Source organism: Myotis lucifugus, unplaced genomic scaffold, assembly GCF_000147115.1.
Source record: "Myotis lucifugus unplaced genomic scaffold, Myoluc2.0 scaffold_2, whole genome shotgun sequence".
NCBI classification, from domain to species: domain Eukaryota; kingdom Metazoa; phylum Chordata; class Mammalia; order Chiroptera; family Vespertilionidae; genus Myotis; species Myotis lucifugus.
In genome coordinates, this window is record NW_005871050.1 from 32,658,823 (window position 1) to 32,682,381 (window position 23,559).

The window sequence follows — 23,559 nt, forward strand, 5'->3', positions numbered from 1 at the left end:
CTGTTCCATTGATCTATATGCCCGTTTTTGTGCCAATACCTTGCTGTTTTGATTACAGTGGCTTTGTAGTATAGTTTAGTATCCAGTATTGTGATTCTTCCTACTTTGTTCTTCTTTCTCAAGATTGCTGCAGCTATTCTGGTCTTTTTTGATTCCATATAACTTTTTGGGGTGTTTGTTATAGATCTGTGAAATATGCTGCTAGTATTTCAATAGGAATTGCATTGAATCCTCAGATTGTTTTGGGTGGTAAGAACATTTTAATTGTGTTAATTCTTCCAGTCCATGAACACAATATATGCTTTCACTTGTTTGTATCTTCCTCTATTTCTTTTTCCAATGTCCTGTAGTTTTCCAAGTACAGGTCTTTTACCTCCTCAGTTAAGTTTATTCCAAGGTATCTTATTTTTTGTTGTTGTTGCAATGGTAAATGGAATTATTTTTTTAGTTTCTCTTTCTGAGAGATCATTATTGGTATATAAAAATGCCATTGATTTCTGGATGTTGATTTTATATCCTGCTACTTTGCTGAATTCATTTATTAAACCTAGAAGATTTTTTTGGTGGAGTCTTTAGTTTTTTCCATGTACAATATCATGTCATCTGCATATAATAGCAATTTTACTTCAACCTTTCCAATTTGGATGCTTTAGATATTTTTCTTCTTGTCTGATCACTGTGGCTAGGACTTCCAGTACCATGTTGAGTGAGAGTGGTAAAAACGGATATCCCTGTCTTGTTCCTGTTCTTAAGAGAAGCACTTTTAGTTTTTGCCCATTAAGTATAATGTTTACTGTAGGTTTGTCATATATGGCCTTTATTATGTTGAGGCACGATCCTTCTATTCCCACTTTGCTGAGAGTTTTTATTAAAAATGGGTGCTGGATTTTTGTCAAATGCTATTTCTGCATCTATTAATATGGTCGTGTGACTTTTATCTTTCATTTTGTTTATGTGATATATCATGTTTATTGATTTGTGAATATTGTACCAGCCCGGCACCCCTGGAATAAATGCCACTTGATCATGGTGTATGATCTTTTTAATGTATTGCTGGATACAATTTGCTAATATTTTGCTGAGCATTTAAGCATCTATGTTCAGGGATATTGGCCTTTAATTTTCTTTCTTTGTAGTGTCTTTATCTGGCTTTGGAATTAGGATAATGCTGTCCTCGTAAAAAGAGCTTGGAAGTATTCCTTCCTCTTGGATTTTTTGGAAAACATTGAGGAGGATAGGTGTTAGTTCTTCTTTGAATGTTTGGTAAATCTTGCCTATGAAGCCATCCGGTCTAGGACTTTTGTTTGTCCAGTGTTTTTAAATTACTGCTTCAATTTCATCAGTTGTTATTGGCCTATTCAGGTTTTTTTCTTCTTCCTGATTCAGTTTTGGAAGATTGTACTTTTCTAGGAATTTGTCCATTTTGTCCAGGTTGTCCAACTTGTTGGTATATAGTTGCTCATAGTATTTTCTCACAATTCTGTGAATTTCTAAGGTGCAGTTGTTACTTTGCCTCTTTCATTTCTGATTTTATTTACTTGGGTCCTCTCTCTTTGTTTCTTGATAAGTTTGGCTAAAGGTTCATCAATCTTAGTTATCTGTTTCATTGATCTTTTGTATTTTTTTCATTCTGTAAGTAATTTATTTCCCCTCAACTCTTTATTATTTCCTTCCTTCTACTTACCTTGGGCTTTTCTTGTTCTATTTCTAATTCTTTGAATTGTAGGGTTAGATTTTTTATTTAAACTTTTTCTTGTTTCTTGAGGTGGCACCTATTGCTATTGAGATGACCTCAACCCAAAATGAAACTGAAATAGGTAATGTTTTATTTCCTAATATAACAATATAATATTTAAAAGTTTGTAATTCATGTGGTATACGAGTTATCTATTTGATTTTCCTAAATGCAGTGTCCTTTTACCCCACCCCCCCCCAGCCCTGGAATGCTGAGATTTTATTCTAGTTATAGATTTAGAGAAAATGAATGTATCTGTGGGGCAATGGGAAGAGAATGAGGACAACTGGTCTACCTTGCAGAGTCCCTTCATGCAGTTTGTTACAGATCTTCAAACAAGACAAGAACACTCTCACCAATACAGGAAAGAGGAGTTAATTTGGCTGGTAAGGAAGATCCAGTAAGAGTCAAAAGCTGGGGCACTGTGAGTGAGAGTTCCATATTTCCCCTTCCCTCTTTTGGCCTCCTCATCCTCCTAGATCCTTGTACTGCTAATTCTGTGAGGTCCAGGTCTCATCACATGGAACCTGAGACCATGCCAGCTAGACGTGATTGCTTCCATCACTGTCACTGATGCATAATACATAGGGTCTCCACTTTTCTTGTGGTCCTTAACAAAGGATGGCCTATCCCTTACCCCTTTCCAGTGTGTATGTGTGGTGGGTAGAGGAGGATAGTAGCTATATACCCAGGAAGTCAGGTACCAGGATAACAGTCAGGTGCCTACTCTCGTTCTGCTTCAGGGATTTCTGTTCATATTTAAATTCTGCATCTCTAGAAATCTTGGAGGCTCAGAAGAAGCTATTTTCTGATTGGCTCACAAAGTTGGTAGCAGAGATTTTATTGACTCCTCCTCTGCTTATTCTGCTTACATGTAGTCAGAGGCAACCCTAACATCACCTTAATGGGGTTATTGACAGAGAACATCCAACTGGGTATGAAGGTGGTGAACTGTTTGTGATCAAGTGCTGTTTTCTGAGCAATTTTACAACATATAAGCTCTATTTACCTTTGAACTTAAGCACAGCATATTTTGTGTTTTTAATCTGGTAGTATAATCAAATAGTTGTCATGTAATAGAATTTAAAAGCTATTTTTGTTCCTTTCCCTCATCTCTTCCTTTCCCAAACAATTCAGTACTGACACCATTAGATGGGAAAAAGCAAGATAGGTGTTTTTTCCAAAAGAGAGAAAAGAGCCATGTTGGCTTGAGCAGGGTGAGAAAGGCATCAATCCTGGGAGGGTGGCTCTTCATAGAGAATCAATGCCTAAGAATTGTGAGGAGGGCTTTCCAGGTAGGAGACACCTAGGTCATGGAAACTGGGGTTCTATTTGGTTGAAGAGAGTGCCCACATGGAGACAGTGTGTGGCAGACTACATCAGGATTTCAGGGTCTGAGCATGGTAGAAATATGTTCATGCAGAGGCTGCTAGCAATCTGAAGAGGGCACCTTTATGGCTTTCAACAGATATATAGATATAGATATAAATAGATATAAACATAGATATATAAGTATACAAATATAGATGTAGAGGAGATCCAAGATGGCAGAGTAAATGGAAGCTGCACTACATATTCCCATGAACACATCAAAATTACAACTAAATTATAGAACAATCAATCCAGATAACCATCTCAAAATTAGCTGAACTTCTCAGCCAGGACCCACCGAGGTCTGACACTTATACTAGGTTCATTTCAGAAGTAAGGTGGAACAGAAAGCAAATGATGAACTGAAAGAGCCAACAGCCCCAATCTCAGCTAAGAGAAAGGACAAACAGAATTATACTATTTGCACCTTTATTTTTTTCTGATCATAAAAGCTCAACATGCTCATTGGAAAAGTTAAAACTAGAAATAGAAAGATAAAGATGATGTTAGAAATTTTCATGAAAACATCATCTACAAATATTCACTTCAAAGAAGTGGTTTATGCAAGGTCACATACTGTAAGGAGAATAGCCCAGATTGGAATCCAAGTTTATCTGACTCTAAGGCCATATCCCTAACCACTTTGCTTTCCTAAACCTAAGAATTTGGATTTCATCTTCATCTGATTACCCAACCAGTCCTTTAGGATGTCAGAAAAAGTGGTAATGATTCCTCAGATGACAGACCTAAAGAACAAGGGTCATAATGGCATTGCTTCCTCCACCATAAATGCTTTCAAAAGCACCTTCATACCAATTCATAGCTTGACGGCACTGGTCCCCAAATCATGGGCTGGACCTGCAGTGCCTAGGGGTGTTCACACAGGTAGTGACATCCTTTTTTCCCTGAATTGAAGGACCACATGGTTTTGCAAGCTCCCTTTACCTGGGGTCTCCTGTGCCGCTGGGCCTGGGCTGATGCAGACGTCACAAGTACTGCACCAGGCACACACACAGTTAAAGTCACCACAGAACCATCCAAACAGACACCCAAGACCTTCTGGGAGGTGGGTAGGAGAGCAATGGGTGAGGTCTTGTTGAAAGTCCATCCCCATGGTGGGGAGGGGGCACTTCACTGTACTCTGAGGAAGGGCCAGCCCCTTCTGCTTCAGCCCCAAGTTACCTGGTCAGACCCAGGTCAGACATCGTCTTGCTCAAAGATGATCCCAACCTATGTTCCCAGTTAGAAATCCTGGGGGCTTTATCTCCTCCCCTACAAAGTTCTCCGAAAGAGAAACAGAAGGAGGGAAAGGCAAAGTGCTCTGCCTTCAGATGGGGCCAGTCATGGTCCTCCAGGTAAGTACTAGTATGTCCAGGACTGCCTGGCCATCAGCTTAGGAGGGTCTGGTGCCTGCTGCAGGCTGGAGCAGAGAAGCCAAAGCCAGACAACCTGGAGATGAGTGTGGTTGGGGTGGGTCCTTCTAGTCCTCAGAGCACCAGGGGGATGGATTCATCCTGTCTGTAAAACTGCCACAGTGAGCCCCTGGACCCTCATCTCACCCACCAGCATCCACCAGGCTGCCATAACCTTGCAGACTGCTCTGGAGACATGAAGACCCTCCCAAATGGCATCACACAGTGAAAAGGGGGTACAAGGCTGGCTCACTGTTTTGTGAGCTGATCACAAAAAAGAGAATTTGGATATATTTTACGGACATTAGGAAAAGTTAATCATGGCCAAACATGGTATACTGACCAAAAAAAGCGTTTTGTGTTACATTCTTTCCTTTGGCTTTTTATCTTGTCTTTCTTTGTTAAAGGGAATCTTAAACTTTATGTATAAGTCAATCAATCAATCATTTTCTTTTAAAAGTTCACACTTAAAAATAAATGCTGTTATAGAATTCTACTTCCTGAACTTCAATAAACATTCACCAATTCTTTCTTCGAATTATTTTATGGTTTGGATTTGTAATAATAGAAAGCATACAGTATATACTAGTTGTCCTCATGCTTCAGCATGTATTATAATCACTTGGAGGAACTTGTGAACTGTTATTTCTACAGTCCACCTTTAGTCAGTGAGTAGGGCCCAGAAGTCAGTATTTTAAAGATGTTCCCCAGGCAAGTCTGATGCAGATGATTATGCAAGACTTTGATAAAACATTAGGAGTGCAATTTATTCCATTGTTTCTTTATGGAATTGCTTGTCATAATACTAGAGAAAGAAAAATGATTTGTGTACGAGTAAGATTATTGAGTCAATAGCAGAATTTGGACAAACCTACTATTTCCCTGTTAAAAATCAATCAAGAAATCAATTAAAGCCCTGGTTGGAACATCACCGCATGCACCAAAGGGTCGCAGGTTCGATTCCCAGTAAGGGTACATACCCAGGTTGAAGGTTTGACTCATGGTCTGGGCACGTTCGAGAGGCAGCTGCAACTGATCAGTTTCTCTCTCACATTGATCTCTCTCTCTCTCTCTCTCTCTCTCTCTCTCTTCTTTTCTCTCTAAAGTCTATTGACTTTAAAAATAAAAACAAACATATCTTGCTTGGCCAGCGTGGCTCAGTGGTTGAGCGTTGACCTATGAACCAGGAGGTCACGATTCAATTCTTGGTAGGGGCACATGACCAGGCTACAGGTTTGATCCTGTGTGGGGCATGCAGGAGGCAGCCCATCAGTGATTCTCTTTCATCATTGATGTTTCTCTCTCTCTCTCTCTCTCTCTCTCTCTCTCTCTCTCTCTCTCTCTCTCTCCCTTTCCCTTCCTCTCTGAAATCAATAAAAACATATTTATTTTTAAAAAAACATATCTTCAGATTAGTATTTCTAGTTTCTTGGGATATTCCTAGAAGGGGAATTACTGGGTCAAATGGGAGTTCCATTTTTAACTTTTTGAGGAAACTCCATACTGTTATCCACAGTGGCTGCACCAGTCTGCATTCCCACCAGCAGTGCATGAGGGTTCCTTTTTCCCTGCATCCTGGCCAGCACTTGTCATTTGTTGATTTGTTGATGATAGCCATTCTGACAGGTGTGAGATGGTACTGCATTGTCATTTTGATGTGCATCTCTCCCATGATTAGTGACTTTGAGCATGTTTTCATATGTCTCTTAGCCTTCCTTATGTCCTCTTTCAAAAAGTATCTACTTAGGTCCGTTGCCCATTTTTTGATTGATTGTTTATCTTCCTTTTGTTAAGTTGTATGAGTTCCCTGTAAATGTTGGAAATTAAACCCTTATCAGTGATAACATTGGCAAATATGTTCTCCCATGCAGTGGGCTTTCTTGTTGTTTTGTTGATGGTTTCCTTTGCTGTGCAGAAGCTTTTTATTTTGATGTAGTCTCATTTGTTTATTTTCTCTTTAGTTTCCATTGCCCTAGGAGCTGTATCAGTGAAGATATTGCTTCAGGATATGTCTGAGATTTTGCTGCCTGTGGATTTCTCTAAGATTTTTATGGTTTCCCGAACCCCTGTGTTCATAGCAGCATAATTTACCATAGCTAAGATTTGGAAACAGCCTAAGTGCCTATCAGGAGATGAGTGGATTAAAAAACTGTGGTACAGCTACACAATGGAATACTATGCTGCAGTAAAAACGAAGGAATTCTTACCATTTGCAGCAGCATGGATGGAACTGGAGAGCATTATGCTAAGCGAAATAAGTCAGTCAGAGAAAGATAAATATCACATGATCTCAGTCATTTGTGAAATATAATGAACAACATAAACTGATGAACAAAAACAGATCCAGAGACAGAGAAGCATCGATCAGCCCATCAAACCTCAGAGGGAAGATAGGGGAGGGTGGAGGTAAGGGGGAGAGATCAACCAAAGGACTTTTATGCAAGCATATAGGCCTAACCAATGGACACAGACAGCAGGGGGGTGAGGGCATGAGGGGGGGGGGGCGGGCAATGGGGGGATAAGGACACATATGTAATACCTTAATCAATAAAGAAAAAAAAAACATATCTTCAGGTGAGGGTTTAAAAAGAAATCAACGCCCTAGCCAGTTTGGCTCAGTGGAGAGAGCATCAGCCTGCTGACTGAAGGGTCCCAGGTTCAATTCTGGTCAACGGCACATGCCTGGGCTGCAGACTCGATCCCCAGTAGGAGGCGTGCAGGAGGCAGCCGATCAGTGATTCTCATCATTGATGTCTCTGTCTCTCTCTCCCTCTCCCTTCCTCTCTGAAATCAATAAAGAAATATATATATATATATATTTTAAATATATTTTATTGATTTTTTACAGAGAGGAAGAGAGAGAGATAGAGAGCCAGAAACATCGATGAGAGAGAAACATCGATCAGCTGCCTCCTGCACATCTCCTACTGGGGATGTGCCTGCAACCCAGGTACATGCCCTTGACCGGAATCGAACCTGGGACCCTTCAGTCCACAGACCGACGCTCTATCCACTGAGCCAAACCGGTTTCGGCAATAAAGAAATATATTTTTAAAAAGAGACATAATAACAAATGCAAGAGGAAGGTCTTGTTTGGGTCCTGATGTAAACAAACAAAAGTTTAAAATATGAGACAGGAAAATCTGAACTTTGGATCTTTAAAAAAAAATCAATATTAAAACATAATGTGGCAGTCATGTGGGAATATCAGAAGATGTCATTGTTTGATCTGTAAGGGAAATATAATTCCTAACATTTACATAGTAGCCTTTTGACTTCAAGTGCATTTATAAAGTTCTTACTGCCTTTGCAAGTTTTTTTCACATTTTATTTGAGGATGGGATGGGGTAAAGGAGACTTTTCCCTTTTATCTCTTTCCTATATTGCTTTGTGCAATTTATTCTGAACTAGGAAGGCAGGCCCACCAGGAGCCTTCAGGATCAGATAATTTCACATAATTTTCACAAAAATCTTAGTCCTTAGATCTAGGGCAGCAGCTCTGACTACAGCATATTTCACTTAACCTTGTACCTGTTCCAACTCCCAAAATGGACTCATTATGTCTGACTCCTATGGAGAAGAGGGGTAGTGGGACTAAAAACCAAAAGGGGCTGTTTTGCTAAGAACTGCCAAACACTGATCCAAGTATTCCTAGGACAATCCCACCTGTGTTAAGTGTCATTCCAAAGGAGACCGAGGCTTCAGAAAACAGAGTGGGGAATTCAACCCACTGGGGACTCCAGTGGGGATTTGGCACTCAGCTCCAGGGCCCCATCGGCAGTGGGGCCAGCAGAGAGCAAAGAGCCCAGCAGACTTGGCAGGACCCGAGGGAGACGGGTGGAGCTCACCAGCACAGGACTGGCCTGGAAACTCCTACCTCCCTGCCTGTTGGACTTGTTCTGGGTCAGGGGTTGAGTCATGCCAGGGCCCTCCCTCAAATCACTATGTTCCGTGGTGGGCTGGGGTCCTCCACAGGTGGGAACATGAGCCCACCAAGCACAACTCCTTTCTTCTCCACAGCTGCCCGCTGAGGCAAATGTTTTCCCATGAAAAGACCAGGTCTTAAGCAAGTGTGTCTGTAATAATTGCCAGTTTTATTCCTCTGGCTAAGAGATCCAGAGGTGATTTGAGGTTTACATTTTAATAGTTATTTCATCAAGAGTTTAGGTGCCCCCATTGCCCTTATAAGCTGATTGCAAATTATTTCATTCTTACTTATTAAAAAATTTTAATTCTGTCTGTGACACAAGTTCATTAAAAAATACATATAAGCAAAAAGAAAACTCACACCACACAGAAATAAGCACAGTTAATTTTTTGATGTATGTATGTATGTATGTATGTATACACACATGCACACACACACACAATTTGGGATTTTTATTGTACATATGTGAGCTGATACTAAATATACTTTGCAACTTATGTTACTTTACAATATGAAATGAACATATTTTCATGCATTTGTGTGAAACTTCCCAATTGAAAAATAGACCTGGAGAATAGGTCAAAATACAAAATCCAGTAAGATGCTGGTTAACAAGGAAACTATATAAAACAAAATTCTACCAGATGATTAAAAGTAAAACGAAGGTAAAAAGATACATCAGAATATGCTAATAGAAAGCAGGGGCCAGATTTTACTATCAGATAAAAAAAAAAAAAGAATTCAAGGCCTAAAGCACACAGGATAAGGTCGTCTGCGTGAATGTCTTTGCTTCCAATGCATCATCACAAACTTGTTTCTTACTCTTCTTATTTCTTCCCTAAGCCTTTCCATCTCATCTACTCCTCTTAGCATTTCTTCAGGGTCCAAATGCCTAACGGGAGTGTCCTCTTTGAATGCCTGCCCAGGTTGAGTCAGCCCGCTTCTAAGGTTTCCTTCTGCCTCCTGCCTGACACCTTCTTGGGAAGGCGGAGGATTTCCTTCTGCCTCCCTTGGTACCTCTTCTGAAGGGTGGTCTTCTTCGGCCTTTGGCATGTTCTGTGGTTTTCCTTCATTTTCTTCACAAGACTGTTGCATGTTGAGTATTTTTTTATTATTTCCTTTTTGGATAAATTAATCCTAGAAAACAAGGAAACAAAACAACTAGATGCCAGGCAAACAGACCAGCAGCCAGCGTATGGATTCCCAGAGCAGAGACTGGCCTTTTTTCATTCAGATTCCGAATTGTCAGTTTTCCAACTAGAGAAGGCTAGCTTCTTAGGCTCAGAACTCCCCTGACTCCACCCCTTCCTCCACCTCCCTTCCCTCTCCCTCTCCCTCTCCCCCTAGCTCCATCTTCTCTCCTCCAGCTCCAGCCCACCATTTCCCAGCAGGCCCTGCTACAGGCCCAGAAATGCAGGCTGCGCGGAAGCATTTAACTCTTCCCTCACCACTGGTCTCCAACACTCCCGCCTTTCGGGCTATTCCAAACCATCCCAACCTCCAGCCTCTCACCTGGGACCCGCTGGTCCAGACTCTGGCCTCCCTTCCCCCTTCCATGCCTCTCCAACCTTAACCCCGCCCCCGCCTCATTTCCGCTGCAGGCTCTGCAAAGGCCTCCAGGCTTAATCCGGATGGGGAGAGGCTGCTTTGGCGACAGTGAGATGTGCTTTGGTGTCATCCACACTCCCACCCCCACCGCAAGGGATCTGAGGCCATTGCACCTTTACACTGACCTGCAGGGAGCCAGCGGATTTTTCTCCTTCTTCCCTCACTCGATTTGTGTTGCGCTCAAAACGCCAAAAGTCCTGCAGACCGACAGGAGTGCTTGGTGAGCAGACCAGTACCCGAATCACGGGTCCCCTTCACGATTCTAGGCCTTGTTCGTCTAAAGTTTCCCCATATCTTCATCCGCTCTCTCCTTTTCAGGCAACCCCGCCCTCCCTTCCCGGTGCCCACCGGTTCCCTGCAAGCAGGGAGTGGGAGACGCAAGTTATTTCCAAATTGTTTCTATGTCTCTCTCGAGCGCGACCCTTAATTGGCTTCAGTCCTCCCTCTCCACACCCACCTTACCCCCCGACCAAACAGCCCCGAAAATCCTGCACAAAAATGGGAGTTTGGCGGAACCGTTGTGTTGAGAAAGCAGTGCCGGCCTTGCTTGGCTTCTGTTCTCTGACTCCCAGACTTTAAGGTCCCCAAGGCAGCTCCCACCTTTATACTCACCTGAAAGGATCCGGGGCACTTTTCTTCTCCAGCAATAGGGAGCTGCTCCAGGGAAACAGGCCCCGGACTATAAGGACTTCTGCACACGTCGACTCCTGGTCACGTGAGGGTCGCGCGTCATCAATGAGCTGGAGTCCTCAGTTACCCCTCCCTTTAATACCGCAGCCCGCCCCCTGTATTCCCTCCACTTGATGCTGTCAATCTTTTTTCGTATTTGCCAATGAGAGACAATAAAATTAGTACTGTCGCGCAGTTTCTATTCTCCTTCCTCGGATTGCCAGGGAGGATCAGCCTCTTGGATTTATTGGACCATTTCCCCTTCTTCTTTGGGGAATCATCGCTTTCACCCTCCTACAGCCAAATCGCTCCCCTCCCCTCCTCCCCCAATACCCTACAGTCCACCATTTCCCCTGTAGTCCTATTTAGCATTAAAATGGGCGGTGGTGGTAGACGAGGTGAGGGGGGCGACTAGAAAAGCATCTAGGAGTGAGGATGTGGGATTTTTTTTTTACTAGTTTTCTTGAATAGGTGTGTGTTTTGTTTAATGTTTTAAACAATCAGCATACTTTTAAAATATTTTTAAAAGAGGTCCTACATAAGCAATATTTGACACATTATGGAGGGCAAATTATCAATTTTTAACACTTTGGAAAATAGTTGCAAATGACAGTTTTCACAACATTATTGATGTGTTAGAAAATTTTTTTAAATCTAACCAAAACAACACCTTTAAAAACTGTCCCAGATTAATCTGTGCAAAGAGGCCCAGTTCTCTCTAGTTAATAAGTTTATATAAGTAATTCATGACTTTTTCTCTTTCTGGCTGAACTCGAAATATCAAGTGCTAGATGTCTGACATTTTCATTCATGAGTGCTAGGTGGTTCCACTTGGATTTGAAATGGAGGCTTCAGACAGCCTTTCTAATAGATCCAGTGCCTTGTTAATCAAATGAGTCCATAGAAAAGCCTGCTTTCTGCAGTGAGCTTGATTTTGGACCACAAAGAAATATGTTGGAAAATAACTCACACATTCATGAAACACTCAGAGAGTATCCCACTATTTGGTGTGAGGCTTATTAGTAGGTGGAATTGTTATTCCCTCAATGGCACTCTTTAGATATTCAGGTATCATTCACTTTGTTCCATTAAAACTACCAACATCTATAATTGTTATGATCAGAATGTGGAGGGAACATAATTGCTGTAAAAAAAAAAAAGTTAAAAGAGGAAACTGATATCACCACACCCCGGAATCCACTGGTACTTGGAGGTCTGTTGATGCCTGGAATGGCAATCTGGCCAGTGAGGTCATCTTCAGAATCTTGGGAAGGAGGCAGAGAGGGATTTCTTGTTTAGAATGGTCACAGTGGGATATGGCAGCCAACAACAGTCTACCACAGGGAAAGAAAGGGTTGGAAAAAATAAATTTTTTGCTGGCTTAATGTTTTATAAGTTATATATAAGCATGAAAAAGTTATTCCACAGTTGAAGTATATATTTTCTATTATTTGAGGAAGAGTTTTTAATGTAAATATAGCCAGTGAATTATAAAGATGTAGTCATTAACTACCATGACAAAATGTTTCTTTTCTTTCAGCTATTACATTTAATAGGGGGCAACTCTGGTCTTATTTTTTTTTTTTAAAAAGTACTATCATATTGCAAAATTGACCCTTTTTTGGGTGTACAGTTTCATGAAGTGAAGTATGGTACCTATTTGCTTTGTTTAACAATGGACAGGTTACTTTGATTTTCTAAATTGTATAAGTCATCCCATTCGATTGAATGCCTTATTGATTGTAACATGACTATCCCATTGATTGTGATCTTACTGGTTATCGAAGCACATTCTTCTGTACCTGGGAAACAGGACAGCACAATTATCCTAAATTGTTTTAGTAGCCACAGATAATGTGTTCCAGTTGACTCAGTGGTCCCAAGACCAGGACAGCACAATTACTCTAAATTACCTCGATGGCTCTAGATAATGAGTTCCTGGCAACTCAGTGGTCTCAAGACCCGAGGGCTCTAGATAATGTATTTCTGTCAATTCAGTGACCCCAGACCCAAAACTATAATTAACATGCTTAATTCTGCTTCTGTAAACTGCTTTTTTGCAAACCAGGTTCTTCATTCCAAACCTTGAGATGTAATCAATACCTTTGTGATCTTTGCCTATATAAGTCTGGTTTTGCCACCATCTTATCACTATGAGATTTGGGGAATGGCCCCTCATAGTCCCGGATTGCAATAAATGTGACTCTTTAATTCAACTTCTTGAGGCGTCCTTCTGTGATTCGCGGGGTACATTACAACAGAAGCTTAACAATATATAGGTTTATGTAACTACCACCATAGTGGGTACCCAGTTCAATACCCCCCCCCCCAAAAAAAATTCCCTATGCTACCTTTGTAGTCATATTTTATCCCTTGCCTGAATTTTGGCAACCACTGATCTACTCCAAATTCCTATAGTTTTGTCTTTTTCAGAATGACATATAAATAAAATCTACTATGTCACATTTAGAGACAGGCTTCTTTTATTCAGTGTAATGCCCTCAAACTCATTTAAGTTGTTTCATGTATTAACAATTCATTATTTTCTTTTGCTGAGTAGTATTCTGTTATGAGGATGTTCCCATTTATATATCTACTAGAGGCCCGGTACATGAATTTGTGCACAGGTGGGGTCCAGCCGGCCTGCCCCAATGGGGGCCCATTAGGCCAGGCTGGCGATAGGGAGGGGCTGCAGATGGCTGGCCTACCGGTCCTGCCCCTGATTGGGTTGTAGGGGGCTGATTGGGGGCCAGGCCAGCCGGGTGGGGAGGGGAGGGGCTGATCAGGGCCTGGATCAGGCTTGTTGGCATCATAGCCACTGGTCATTCTGGTCATTCTGCCATCCGGTTGCTGGGCTTCCATATATATATATATATATATATATATATATATATATATATATATATAGATTTACCCACAGAAGGATATTTGGGTTATTCCCAGTCTTGAGTAACTATGAAAAGAGCTGCTATAAACATTTGTGTACAGATTTAGGTCCCCTTCTCTGGCCTATCTGCCTTCAGCGCCTCCTTCTCCCCTTCCAACTTACCTTGCATGTTACCATCAAATTAAATTTCACTCTTCCTTATTTTCAACTTGTCACTCTTTTGCCCAAAGGATCTGGATGGCAACCCTGCCATACACAAAGTAAACCCTATTTTCCTCATCCTGAAATTCAGCATTGATCAGAATTAAGCCTCAGAACACAAGTCCTCCACTTCTCTGCCCCATCCAAAAGGAACTCTCATTCACTCTGCCCCAAGTGTGCCTTCTTCTTTCTCTTTGTCCTTGCATGACATTTTCTTCCTCCTGACTGCCCTCCTCTTCTTCCTAGATCCTGGTCCTGCTCATTCGTAGGGTTTCAACCTTCATCACCCAGCTTCTGAAGCCACCCCAGCTGGAAGTTATCTCCCTCCCCTGTTGATGCTGCACATAGTGTCTGCCCCACCTCCCCATATTGCCCTTAGCAAATGTTGCCTTCTATACCTTTCCCCTTTCCTGTGTGTTTTTGTGGTAGGTGGCAGGAAGTGGAGAGGGGAGGGTTATCTAACTAGGTAGATAGTCAGATGTGATTTGGGGATGGGGAGTGGAGGTTAGGCTCCAGCTTTCATGATGCTTGAGAAGCTCTTGTAATTTTAAATTGTGCATTACCCAGAAATCTCAGCATTTCAGAAGGAGATGTTTGCCAATTGGCACACAGAGGAACCTTCTTCCTGATGGCACAAAAATTGGAGCAGAAGTTTAATTGTCCACTCCTCTGCTTATTCTGCTTACATGTAGTCAGAGTAACCCTAACACCATTTTTATGGAGCTATTGATAGAGGATATTGACCCTGTCTTCTTAAATGTTCACAAGAGATACAAACCTTCACTTTCATCCTTGTCCCTGAACAATTTCAGCGCATCAATACAACACTCAACTACCTTTGAAGTTAAGTTAATTACAGTAGTTTTTAAATACTGTGATTGAAGACAATAGCAATATAGTGAAGTGAAAACTATTTTTAAAACAGAATGAAAAAGATGCTCGTGTTAATTTTAACAACGAAGACATGACATGCATTCTAGAGGATAGACACTCTGAGCCTCTAACCAGGTGGTGTGAAAGGAGGAAAAAGAAGGCAGCATTTTACCATTCAGGAGCACTATATGAGACTTTAATATCCAGAATATTGTTTTCTATATTCCCTTTAGAAGTCACTTCCACAGTCTTGTGTTCTTAGGAGCTATATTCAGCTACTCCTCCTGCACATTTTTTAAATTACTGTTTCAAACTCATCCATAGAAAAGCTTGAGGTATTACTCTCCCTCACTTCTCTAGCATGCTCTGTATGGCTTTAAACATCCCTCCCAGCATGACAAAATCTGCTCCAGATCCAAAGGTTTGGCTGCATAGTGTGCACTCAAGCGGCCTCTATCTGAGATGATTTGCCCCTTCAGAGTGCAAGCAGACATAACACATTCCATCACTTTGCTAAACTGAGAGTAGTCCACTCATGTTCTGATGTGAGTGCTGCACACAGAGTCTGGGCTAATTTCTACTTAGATTGTATCTGATTCAGAAAGTAAACTCTTCTACCATCCCTCCTATCATGCATTCCCTGACATTTGGAAATTTGGCATGGATAAGTTTTAAACATTCCACAAACTACTCAGATTAGCTATTGGCCACATCCAAACAAATTAACTTAACCTGAAGCACAAATTTTTTTAAAAATATATTTTTATTGATTTCAGAGAGGAAGGGAGAGATAGAATCATCAATGATGAGAGGGAATCATTGATTGGCTGCCTCCCAGGCTCGTGCCTCTGACCGGAATCGAACCTGGGACCCTTTGATAGGCAGGCTGATGCTCTATCCACTGAGCCAAACCGGCCAGGGCTGAAGCACAAATTCTATACTTCTCATCTCTTCCAAAGAATTCTGCCCTTCTTGAACTCATAACTAAATACTGCACACATTGTGGATTATTGTGGCAGAGGTATTCAGTTATCCAGGGCATAATGCTTATGAATTGCTGTGAACCTGAAATGCTATGTCATAACCACTGCCATTTCAAATGTCCCCATAGTGTCCATGTTGGCCACTGTAATATGAATCCCTGAATTGGTCTGCTTAGACTTTCAATATGTGACAGTATGCTCAAGATCCACCTCAGCTAGATTCTCAAGATTGCTTTGCTTAAACCTGAGGTCTGCATCTATATAGAGCATCTGCTAGGTGGTCCAGGAAGGTGGGGGGCGAACCACACTTCAACAACAGTACAGTTTAGGCCAGGTAACTTTTTCTCGTGGCAGAAGCACAGCTGTTGGGAAGACTGCTATTGCTGCTGGCTGGATTTGTTTTTTTAATTAAATATATAATGGAAAGGAAACCTTCGCTAACCTCTTGATTCTCCCTTAGTTGCCTATGCTACATTGTCCTTTAGACCCTGAATTTACCCACCTAACACTTCCACTCTCTTGACTCTCTACTGTGTATCCCTCACTTATCTGAAAGTGCCTTAAGGACAAAAACCTAATCTAGTTCTATTTTGTAACAAATCTAATGTTGAAATATCAAGTTGGTGGAAATAATTTAAATTTCAATTAATATGAGAATAATTACCATGGAAATTGTGCAGATACAAAAAAGAATGAAATAATGCACATCAAGTTATATTTTTGAGTGAAGCGGCAGAACAGTATTTAGAGAATACCATTCTATGCACATAGACATAATACATATATATGTATGAAACTTGTTTATTAAGTAGTTCCAATTTTCTGGTATAAATGTGGAGTGCTTTTATTTTTTCCAGTAATTGCTGTCAACTGTTTTCTGTAAAATCTTCCCTTTTTTACTGAATAATGAATTTGTTTAATAACTACTCAGTTTGTTTCCTCAATTATTCAGTCACTTCCACTCATTGAGAGTTTTTTAAAAAAATATATTTTATTGATTTTTTACAGAGAGGAAGGGAGAGGGATAGAGAGTTAGAAACATCGATGAGAGAGAAACATCCATCAGCTGCCTCCTGCACACCCCCTACTGGGGATGTGCCCGCAACCAAGGTACATGTCCTTGACCGGAATCGAACCTGGGACCCTTGAGTTGCAGGCTGACGCTCTATCCACTGAGCCAAACCAGCTAGGGCTCATTGAGAGTTTTATTTTGGGTTCTCGAAGCTCAGTATGGTCTATTTTTAAACTTTTTTTGGACATAATTTTAGTTCTAAAGAAGTGTTTTAAAAATAGTACAAAGAATTTCCTTATACCCTTACACCCAGCTTTGCCTAGTAATTATGGTATATTTATAAAAGCAAAGAAACTTTATTCAGATTTCTTCAGGTTTTCCAATAATGTCCTGTTTTTTCTGTTCCAGGATTAAATCCAGGATACTATGTTACATTTAGTTAACATGTCTCTTTAGTCTACTCTACTCTGACAGTTTCTCTGTTTTTTCTTTATCACCCTGACCTCGACACTTTCGAAGAGTGAGGTTATTTTGTAGAATGTTCCTTAATTTGAGTTTGTCTGATGTTTTCTCATAATTAGATTGGGGTTATTGATTTGGGGGAAGAATATCACAGAGGTGAAGTGCCCTTTTTCATCACAATGTCAGGGTTACATGAAATCAACATGACTGAGCACTGATGATACTGACTTTGATCATTTGGTTAAGGTGATATTTGCCAGGTTTCTCCACTTGCAGAGTTACTATATTTTCCTTTTCATACCTTCGTTGTTAGAAGCCCATATTAAAGAGGAAGGGAATTAAACTCAACTTCTTGGAGGGAGGAGTATAAAAGAATTTGTGGGTATATGCTTAAAAACAACCACTAATAAATATTAGGAGTCATATTATTTGAGACTATCCAAATATTCTGTGGATTTTGCCTGCAGTGATTATTACTGTGATGTTCGGATGCTAATTTTTTTATATTCCTCATTTTCTTCTGTTTGATATTTCAAATTATTTTGTAAGGTAGATTCCCCTCCCACCATTTATTTATTGATACAATAATTTGTTTCTATCAGCATGACTCATGGATTATTAAATCTTTAGGGTTATAATCCAATATGATTATTATTTTTATTATTTTTTCCCCAAATTGCTCCAGCCTTGGCCATTGGGAGATCTTTCAGGTTGGCATACCCTCATCCTTTTTCTGCTCCCTCTCTTTCTAATAGTATAAGATGTCCCAGACTCACCTTGTATTTTCCTTCTGCCAGCCCAATAATCAGCCATTTCTCCAAGAAGTCTTGGTTACTTTTATTGCATAATCATATTTAGTAATTAAGAGCTGAGTGCTGGATGCTCTGGTTGCTACTGGGGTGCTATCGCTTCTAGGATTTCTCAGCTAACAGAACAAGGAGATACATTTTTGTATACTAAACTGTATATACATACCTATATACATTTATTTACTGTGTCTATCTGTATCTCTCCATGTGTATATGTGTATGTATATGTATGTGTATGTGTATGTGTATATATACACAAAAATTCATACTAATACATGTGACTCTAATCCATTGCCACAGGTATCCATTTAGCTTTCTCTCCTCTCATTTTTAACTTCTATCTCTGATAGTGAGAAACCTGGTTGTTCTTACGTGCAATCAATTTATTTATTTATTTAACCTTAGTATATATTAAAATAGTCTCAGAATTTCTATCATGTACCCTTGTAAGAAATGAATTTCCCAAAGAGAACACAGCATTTATGTACAGTTCTTTTTGTCTTGAGCCTTGTAATATCCAGTCAAAATAGTGTTTTTCAAAGCAACTTAGGTCAGTGTTTTTTCCCCCTCTTCCCTTTTTCGGTTAAGTTATAGCATACATCTGTAATACACTGAGATTCATTTACCACCGTGTGCTTTTTATTTAGGTCTCCTGATATATATATTTTTAATTGACATAGAATAAAAGTCACTCTTTGTGTGTACAGTTCTGTGAAATTTAACACATTCATATAGTCATGTATCAACCACCACAATACCATATAGAAGAGTACTATCACTCTAAAATTTCATTTGTGTGGCTCCTTTGTAATCAACTACTCCCCTCATCCCTACCCCTGAAGCCTCTTTTATAGCCCTGTAAATTAGCTTCTACATAATGTCATATAAATGGAATCACACAATACATATCTTTTGGAGTATGGTTTTCTTCACTTAGCAAAATGTATTGGAGACGCATACATGTTGTCGTATGAATCAGAAGTTTGTTTCTTTTAATTACTGAGTAGTATTCCATTGTGCAGATGTACCACAGTTTCTTTATATAGTCACCAGTTGTGAAACACCTGGGTTGTCTCCAGCTTTTGTAGTTATGAATAAAACTTTTATGAACATTTATGTACAGATTTTTGTGTGAACATAAGCTTTAAATTTACGTGGGTAAATCCTCGAACTGCGGTTGCTGGGTTGTATGGTAACTGTATATTTAACTTTAGAAGAAACTGCCAACTGTTCTCTAAAATGACTAACATTTTGTATTTCCATCAACAATGAGTGAGAATTCCTTTCACTCCACATGCTCACCAGCATTTGCTATTTTGAGGTGTTTTTTGTTTGTTTTGTTACATTCTAGTAAGTGTATAGTAGTATTTCATTAAAGTTTTAATATGTATTTCCCTCATTACTAATGACGAACATCTTTTCATATACCTTTTGCTGTTTGCATGTATTCTTTGATGAAATCTCTTTTTATATCTTTGCCTCCACCATTTTTTGAGGTGGGATTGCTTTTCTAGTTTTTGAATTTTAACTATTTTATACCTTTTGGTGAACACCCAATACAATACAGATGATATATTTTAGAATTGATCACTTGAAACCTATATAATTTTTAACCAATGTCACCCCAATAAATTTAATGAAAAAAAGAAAAACATCTATATGATGAACAATATAAAAAGGATTTTAAAAGCTGATCATCTCACTAGATTCAGAAATGTTATATAATAAAAATCTTACAGTCACTAATAATTTGTAAAAACCTCTTGGAAAACTCAAAATGTAAACTTTTTTAGTCTGACAAGGTATGTATTAAAAGTATCTAAGAATAGTATACTTAATGTTTTAATACTGGAAGTTTTCACTTTGAATTTGGAAATAAGTTCACCACTGTTCAACATTGTACTGGAGGTCCTAGCAGTACAATAAAGAAAATGAAGTAAGAGTTCTATGGATTATATATGAAGAAATAATTACCTTTTTGTGTGCTTTTCTTTTTTCGTGGAATCAAATAACTGTCTGGGGTCATTTGCTTTCAGAACTGGAGAACTTCTTTTAGTATTTCTTGTAAGGCGTGTGCTAGCAACAGATTTACTCATTTTTTTGTTTATCTAGGAATGTATTTTGCCTTCATTTTTGAAAGATAACTTTGGTGAATATAGGATAACTGTTTGGTAGCTTGTGTTTTGAGCAGTTTTTATATGTTGTTCAGCTTCCTTTTGGCATCCATCTTTTTTGTTTTGTTTTTGTTTTTTTTTCATCCTCACCCGAGGACATTTTTCCATTGATTTTTAGAGAGAAAGTGGAAAGGAAGGAGGAAGGGGTAAGGGAGAGAGAGGGGGTGGGGACAGAGAGACATGTAGTTGATGTGAGAGAGATAAGTGGACTGGTGGCCTCCCACACGCACCCCTATGGAGGAGGGCAGTGGGGTGGGAGGAGTTGGGGAGTGAACCTGCAACCCAGGTACCTGCCCTTGAGCAGAATTGAACTGACACTCTAACCATTGAGCAACACCAGCCAAGGCATGGCATCTATTGTTTTTTTTAAAAAAATTATATTTTATTGATTTTTTACAGAGAGGAAGGGAGAGGAATAGAGAGTTAGAAACATCGATGAGAGAGAAACACCAATCAGCTGCCTCCTGTACACCCCCTACTGGGGATGTGCCTACAACCAAGGTACCTGCCCTTGAGCAGAATTGAACTGACACTCTAACCATTGAGCAACACCAGCCAAGGCATGGCATCTATTGTTTTTTTAAAAAAATTATATTTTATTGATTTTTTACAGAGAGGAAGGGAGAGGAATAGAGAGTTAGAAACATCGATGAGAGAGAAACACCAATCAGCTGCCTCCTGTACACCCCCTACTGGGGATGTGCCTACAACCAAGGTACATGCCCTTGACCGGAATCCAACCTGGGAGCCTTCGGTCCGCAGGCCATGCTCTATCCACTGAGCCAAACCGGTTAGGGCGGCATCTATTGTTTTGATGACAAATTATCTGCTAATGTTATTGGGTTTCTCTTGTAAATTAGGAGTCATTTTTCTCTTGCTTCTTTCAACATTTTCCCTTGTCTTTTGCTTTAAGCATTTTGCCATGTTGTGTGAGTTGGTCCATTGAACTTCCAGGATAAGTAGATGGACATTTTTCATCAAATTTGGGAAGTTTTCAGAAATTATTTCTTTGAGTATTTTCTGCTCCTTTTTCTCTCTTTCCTGTCCTTTTAATATTCCTATTATGTATTTGTTTGTGCAATTAATAGTGTCCCATATTTCACCCAGACTCTGTTCATTTTTCTTTGTTCTTTTTTCTCTGTATTCCTCAGAGTACATAAAATCTATGAATCTTAGCACTCACTAATTCTTTTTCCTTCTAGCACAAGTCCACTGCCGAGCTACTCTAGTAAATTTTTCTCTTTGTATTCCTCAAAATTTCCACTTGTTCATTCTCTATTGATTTTTTCTATTTGATATGACATTTTCATCATAACTACTTTTACTTCTTTAATCACGGTTATTTTTTTAAGTATATTTTTATTGATTTCAGAGAGGAAAGGAGAGCGGGGAGAGAGCTAGAAACTTCAATGATGAGAGAGACTCATTGATTGGCTGCCTCCTGCATGCCCCATACTGGGGATCGAGTCCGCAACCTCGCATGTGCCCTTGACCAGAATCAAACCTGGGACCCTATAGTCCGCAGGCCGACGCTCTATCCACTGAGCAAAACCAGCTAGGGCAATCACAGTTGTTTTTTATTCTTAGAACATATTTCTATTGGATACTTTGAAGTTTTTGTTAAATTCAACATCGAGTCACTCTCACAGGCAGTATCTGTTGCCTGCTTTGCTCCTCATGTATGTGTCAGACTTTCCTGTTTCTCTGCATGTCTTGCATTTTTTCAGACAATATATTTTATTAACTCTGAATACGTGGTGCTCTTCTTCTGTGGCTTATTGTTGTTATTTGCTTATTTGTTTAGTGGCCGCCTGGATTACTTTACTGATGTCTACTTCCTCCCTGCTATGTGAATCCTTTTACGTTGCTCCTCAGAGGGCACAGCATTGGGTATACCCACAATCTCTCTGAGATGACAGTGGTTTTGAAAATCCTCTCTTTACCATCTCTTTCCCAGAACACACTTGGCTGTTAAGTTCCACTAATAAGCTGATTGATTGCTCTATTGTTTTTGACAATGCACTGGGACATAAGTTGCTCCACAGATTCATGGAATTAAATTTGGCTCCTTTTCAGAGATAGTTTATGAGGGGGAAGGAGGGGAATAAACAGGGCAATCATGGAGGATATGTTCTGGAGAGACACAGGCATTCTCTGATGTTCTGATCAGGTGTTCATTTTAGGCAAGCACTGGGTTTTTTTGGTGGTGTAACCTTTATATGTGTTCATGCCTCTCCTCCAGATGTAGTGCTGAGCCTAGCACACATGCCTGCCCCCTCCCTTCATAGAGTTTTTTGTTTTTCTGTTTCCTTTCCCAGCTGCATTGGGTTTCCACAACTGCCTTCAGGATATGGGCTTTGCTGTCCTTCTTCCTGCTGATTGTCTTTTGCTTACTAGGGGAAATAGGTCTGGCTGGAATTTCAATAGCGACTGCTGCCTCCCACTCCTAACTGGCAAGATTGGGCAAGTTTTCTCAGATTTTCTTTGATCTTCCTTGGGAACACCTATCCAGTTTCTAAAGTAAAGCCTGCAAGAAGAGTGCAAGCCCCTTATGTCTGTGGCCCTGAGGAACTTCAAACTCTCATGCTAGCCCCCACACAGTCTTTAGAAATGCATTAGCAGTCTTTAGCTAAATTTTCTTATTGTCCTACATGTGTTTGGTGGTTTCTATCCCAAATAAACAAATGTTTGTGTACTATTTCTCCCTCCATGAGTCTCTCTCTAGATTCTGGGGTAACTATTTGCCCTGTGGACTTAGTTCTCTGGTGGTTTTAAGAAAATTTGTTGTTTTGCAGTTTGTCCAAAATTTTTCCTACTATAGGTATGAGTGGCATTCTTTTCAGCTCTCCATTTGGAGCTGAAACCAAAAATTGTCTTGCTCATTTTACAACTTAAATACGACATTTGATATAAATTCCCTGTGGTTCCCATAAGCAATACAAATTTTTTTGTTCTAATGATTTGCAGTGGACAGGAAGTTGGATACTATTCTCAGAAATCTTCTCTCTGCCGGCTTAGTGGTTGAGCATCTACCTATGAACCAGGAGGTCACGGTTCGATTCCCGGTCAGGGCATATGCCTGGGTTGCAGGCTCGATCCCCAGTGTTGGGTATGCAGGAGGTAGCCAATCAATGGTTATCTCTCATCATTGATGTTTCTATCTCTCTCTCTCCCGCTCCCTCTCTCTGAAATAACTTTTTTTTAAAAAAAGAAATACTTCTCTCTCTACCCCAGAAGCATTTTTTGTGTTTGGGAATATAGTGATGGAGAAGCAAAATAGATATCTCTTATTATATGGCTGTCCTTAGCAACATTATCTGTTGGAACAACAGGTGATAGGCTCAAGACTTTCATTGTTAGTCATAAAGCTTTGTATTTTTTCCAGTACTTTTTCCCTTTGGTATATGAAGAACTTTGTAGGGATAGAAATAAAAC

General features: G+C 40.0%; 1 protein-coding gene and 1 pseudogene across 1 annotated transcript; both read right to left on the reverse strand.

The window, feature by feature from the left end:
* Positions 1-8,593: 8,593 nt before the first annotated feature.
* TCEAL8 (transcription elongation factor A like 8) lies at positions 8,594-10,785 on the reverse strand. Its single transcript, XM_006082299.3, has 3 exons — positions 10,667-10,785; positions 10,180-10,251; positions 8,594-9,583 (listed from the first exon to the last, which is right to left on the reverse strand). Exon 3 carries the CDS (start codon positions 9,539-9,541, stop codon positions 9,188-9,190), a length of 354 nt encoding a protein of 117 aa, XP_006082361.1. The 5' UTR covers positions 9,542-9,583; positions 10,180-10,251; positions 10,667-10,785; the 3' UTR covers positions 8,594-9,187.
* A 4,432-nt stretch (positions 10,786-15,217) lies between these two features.
* On the reverse strand, positions 15,218-15,937 carry LOC111826894 (annotated as a pseudogene).
* Between the last annotated feature and the right edge of the window lie 7,622 nt (positions 15,938-23,559).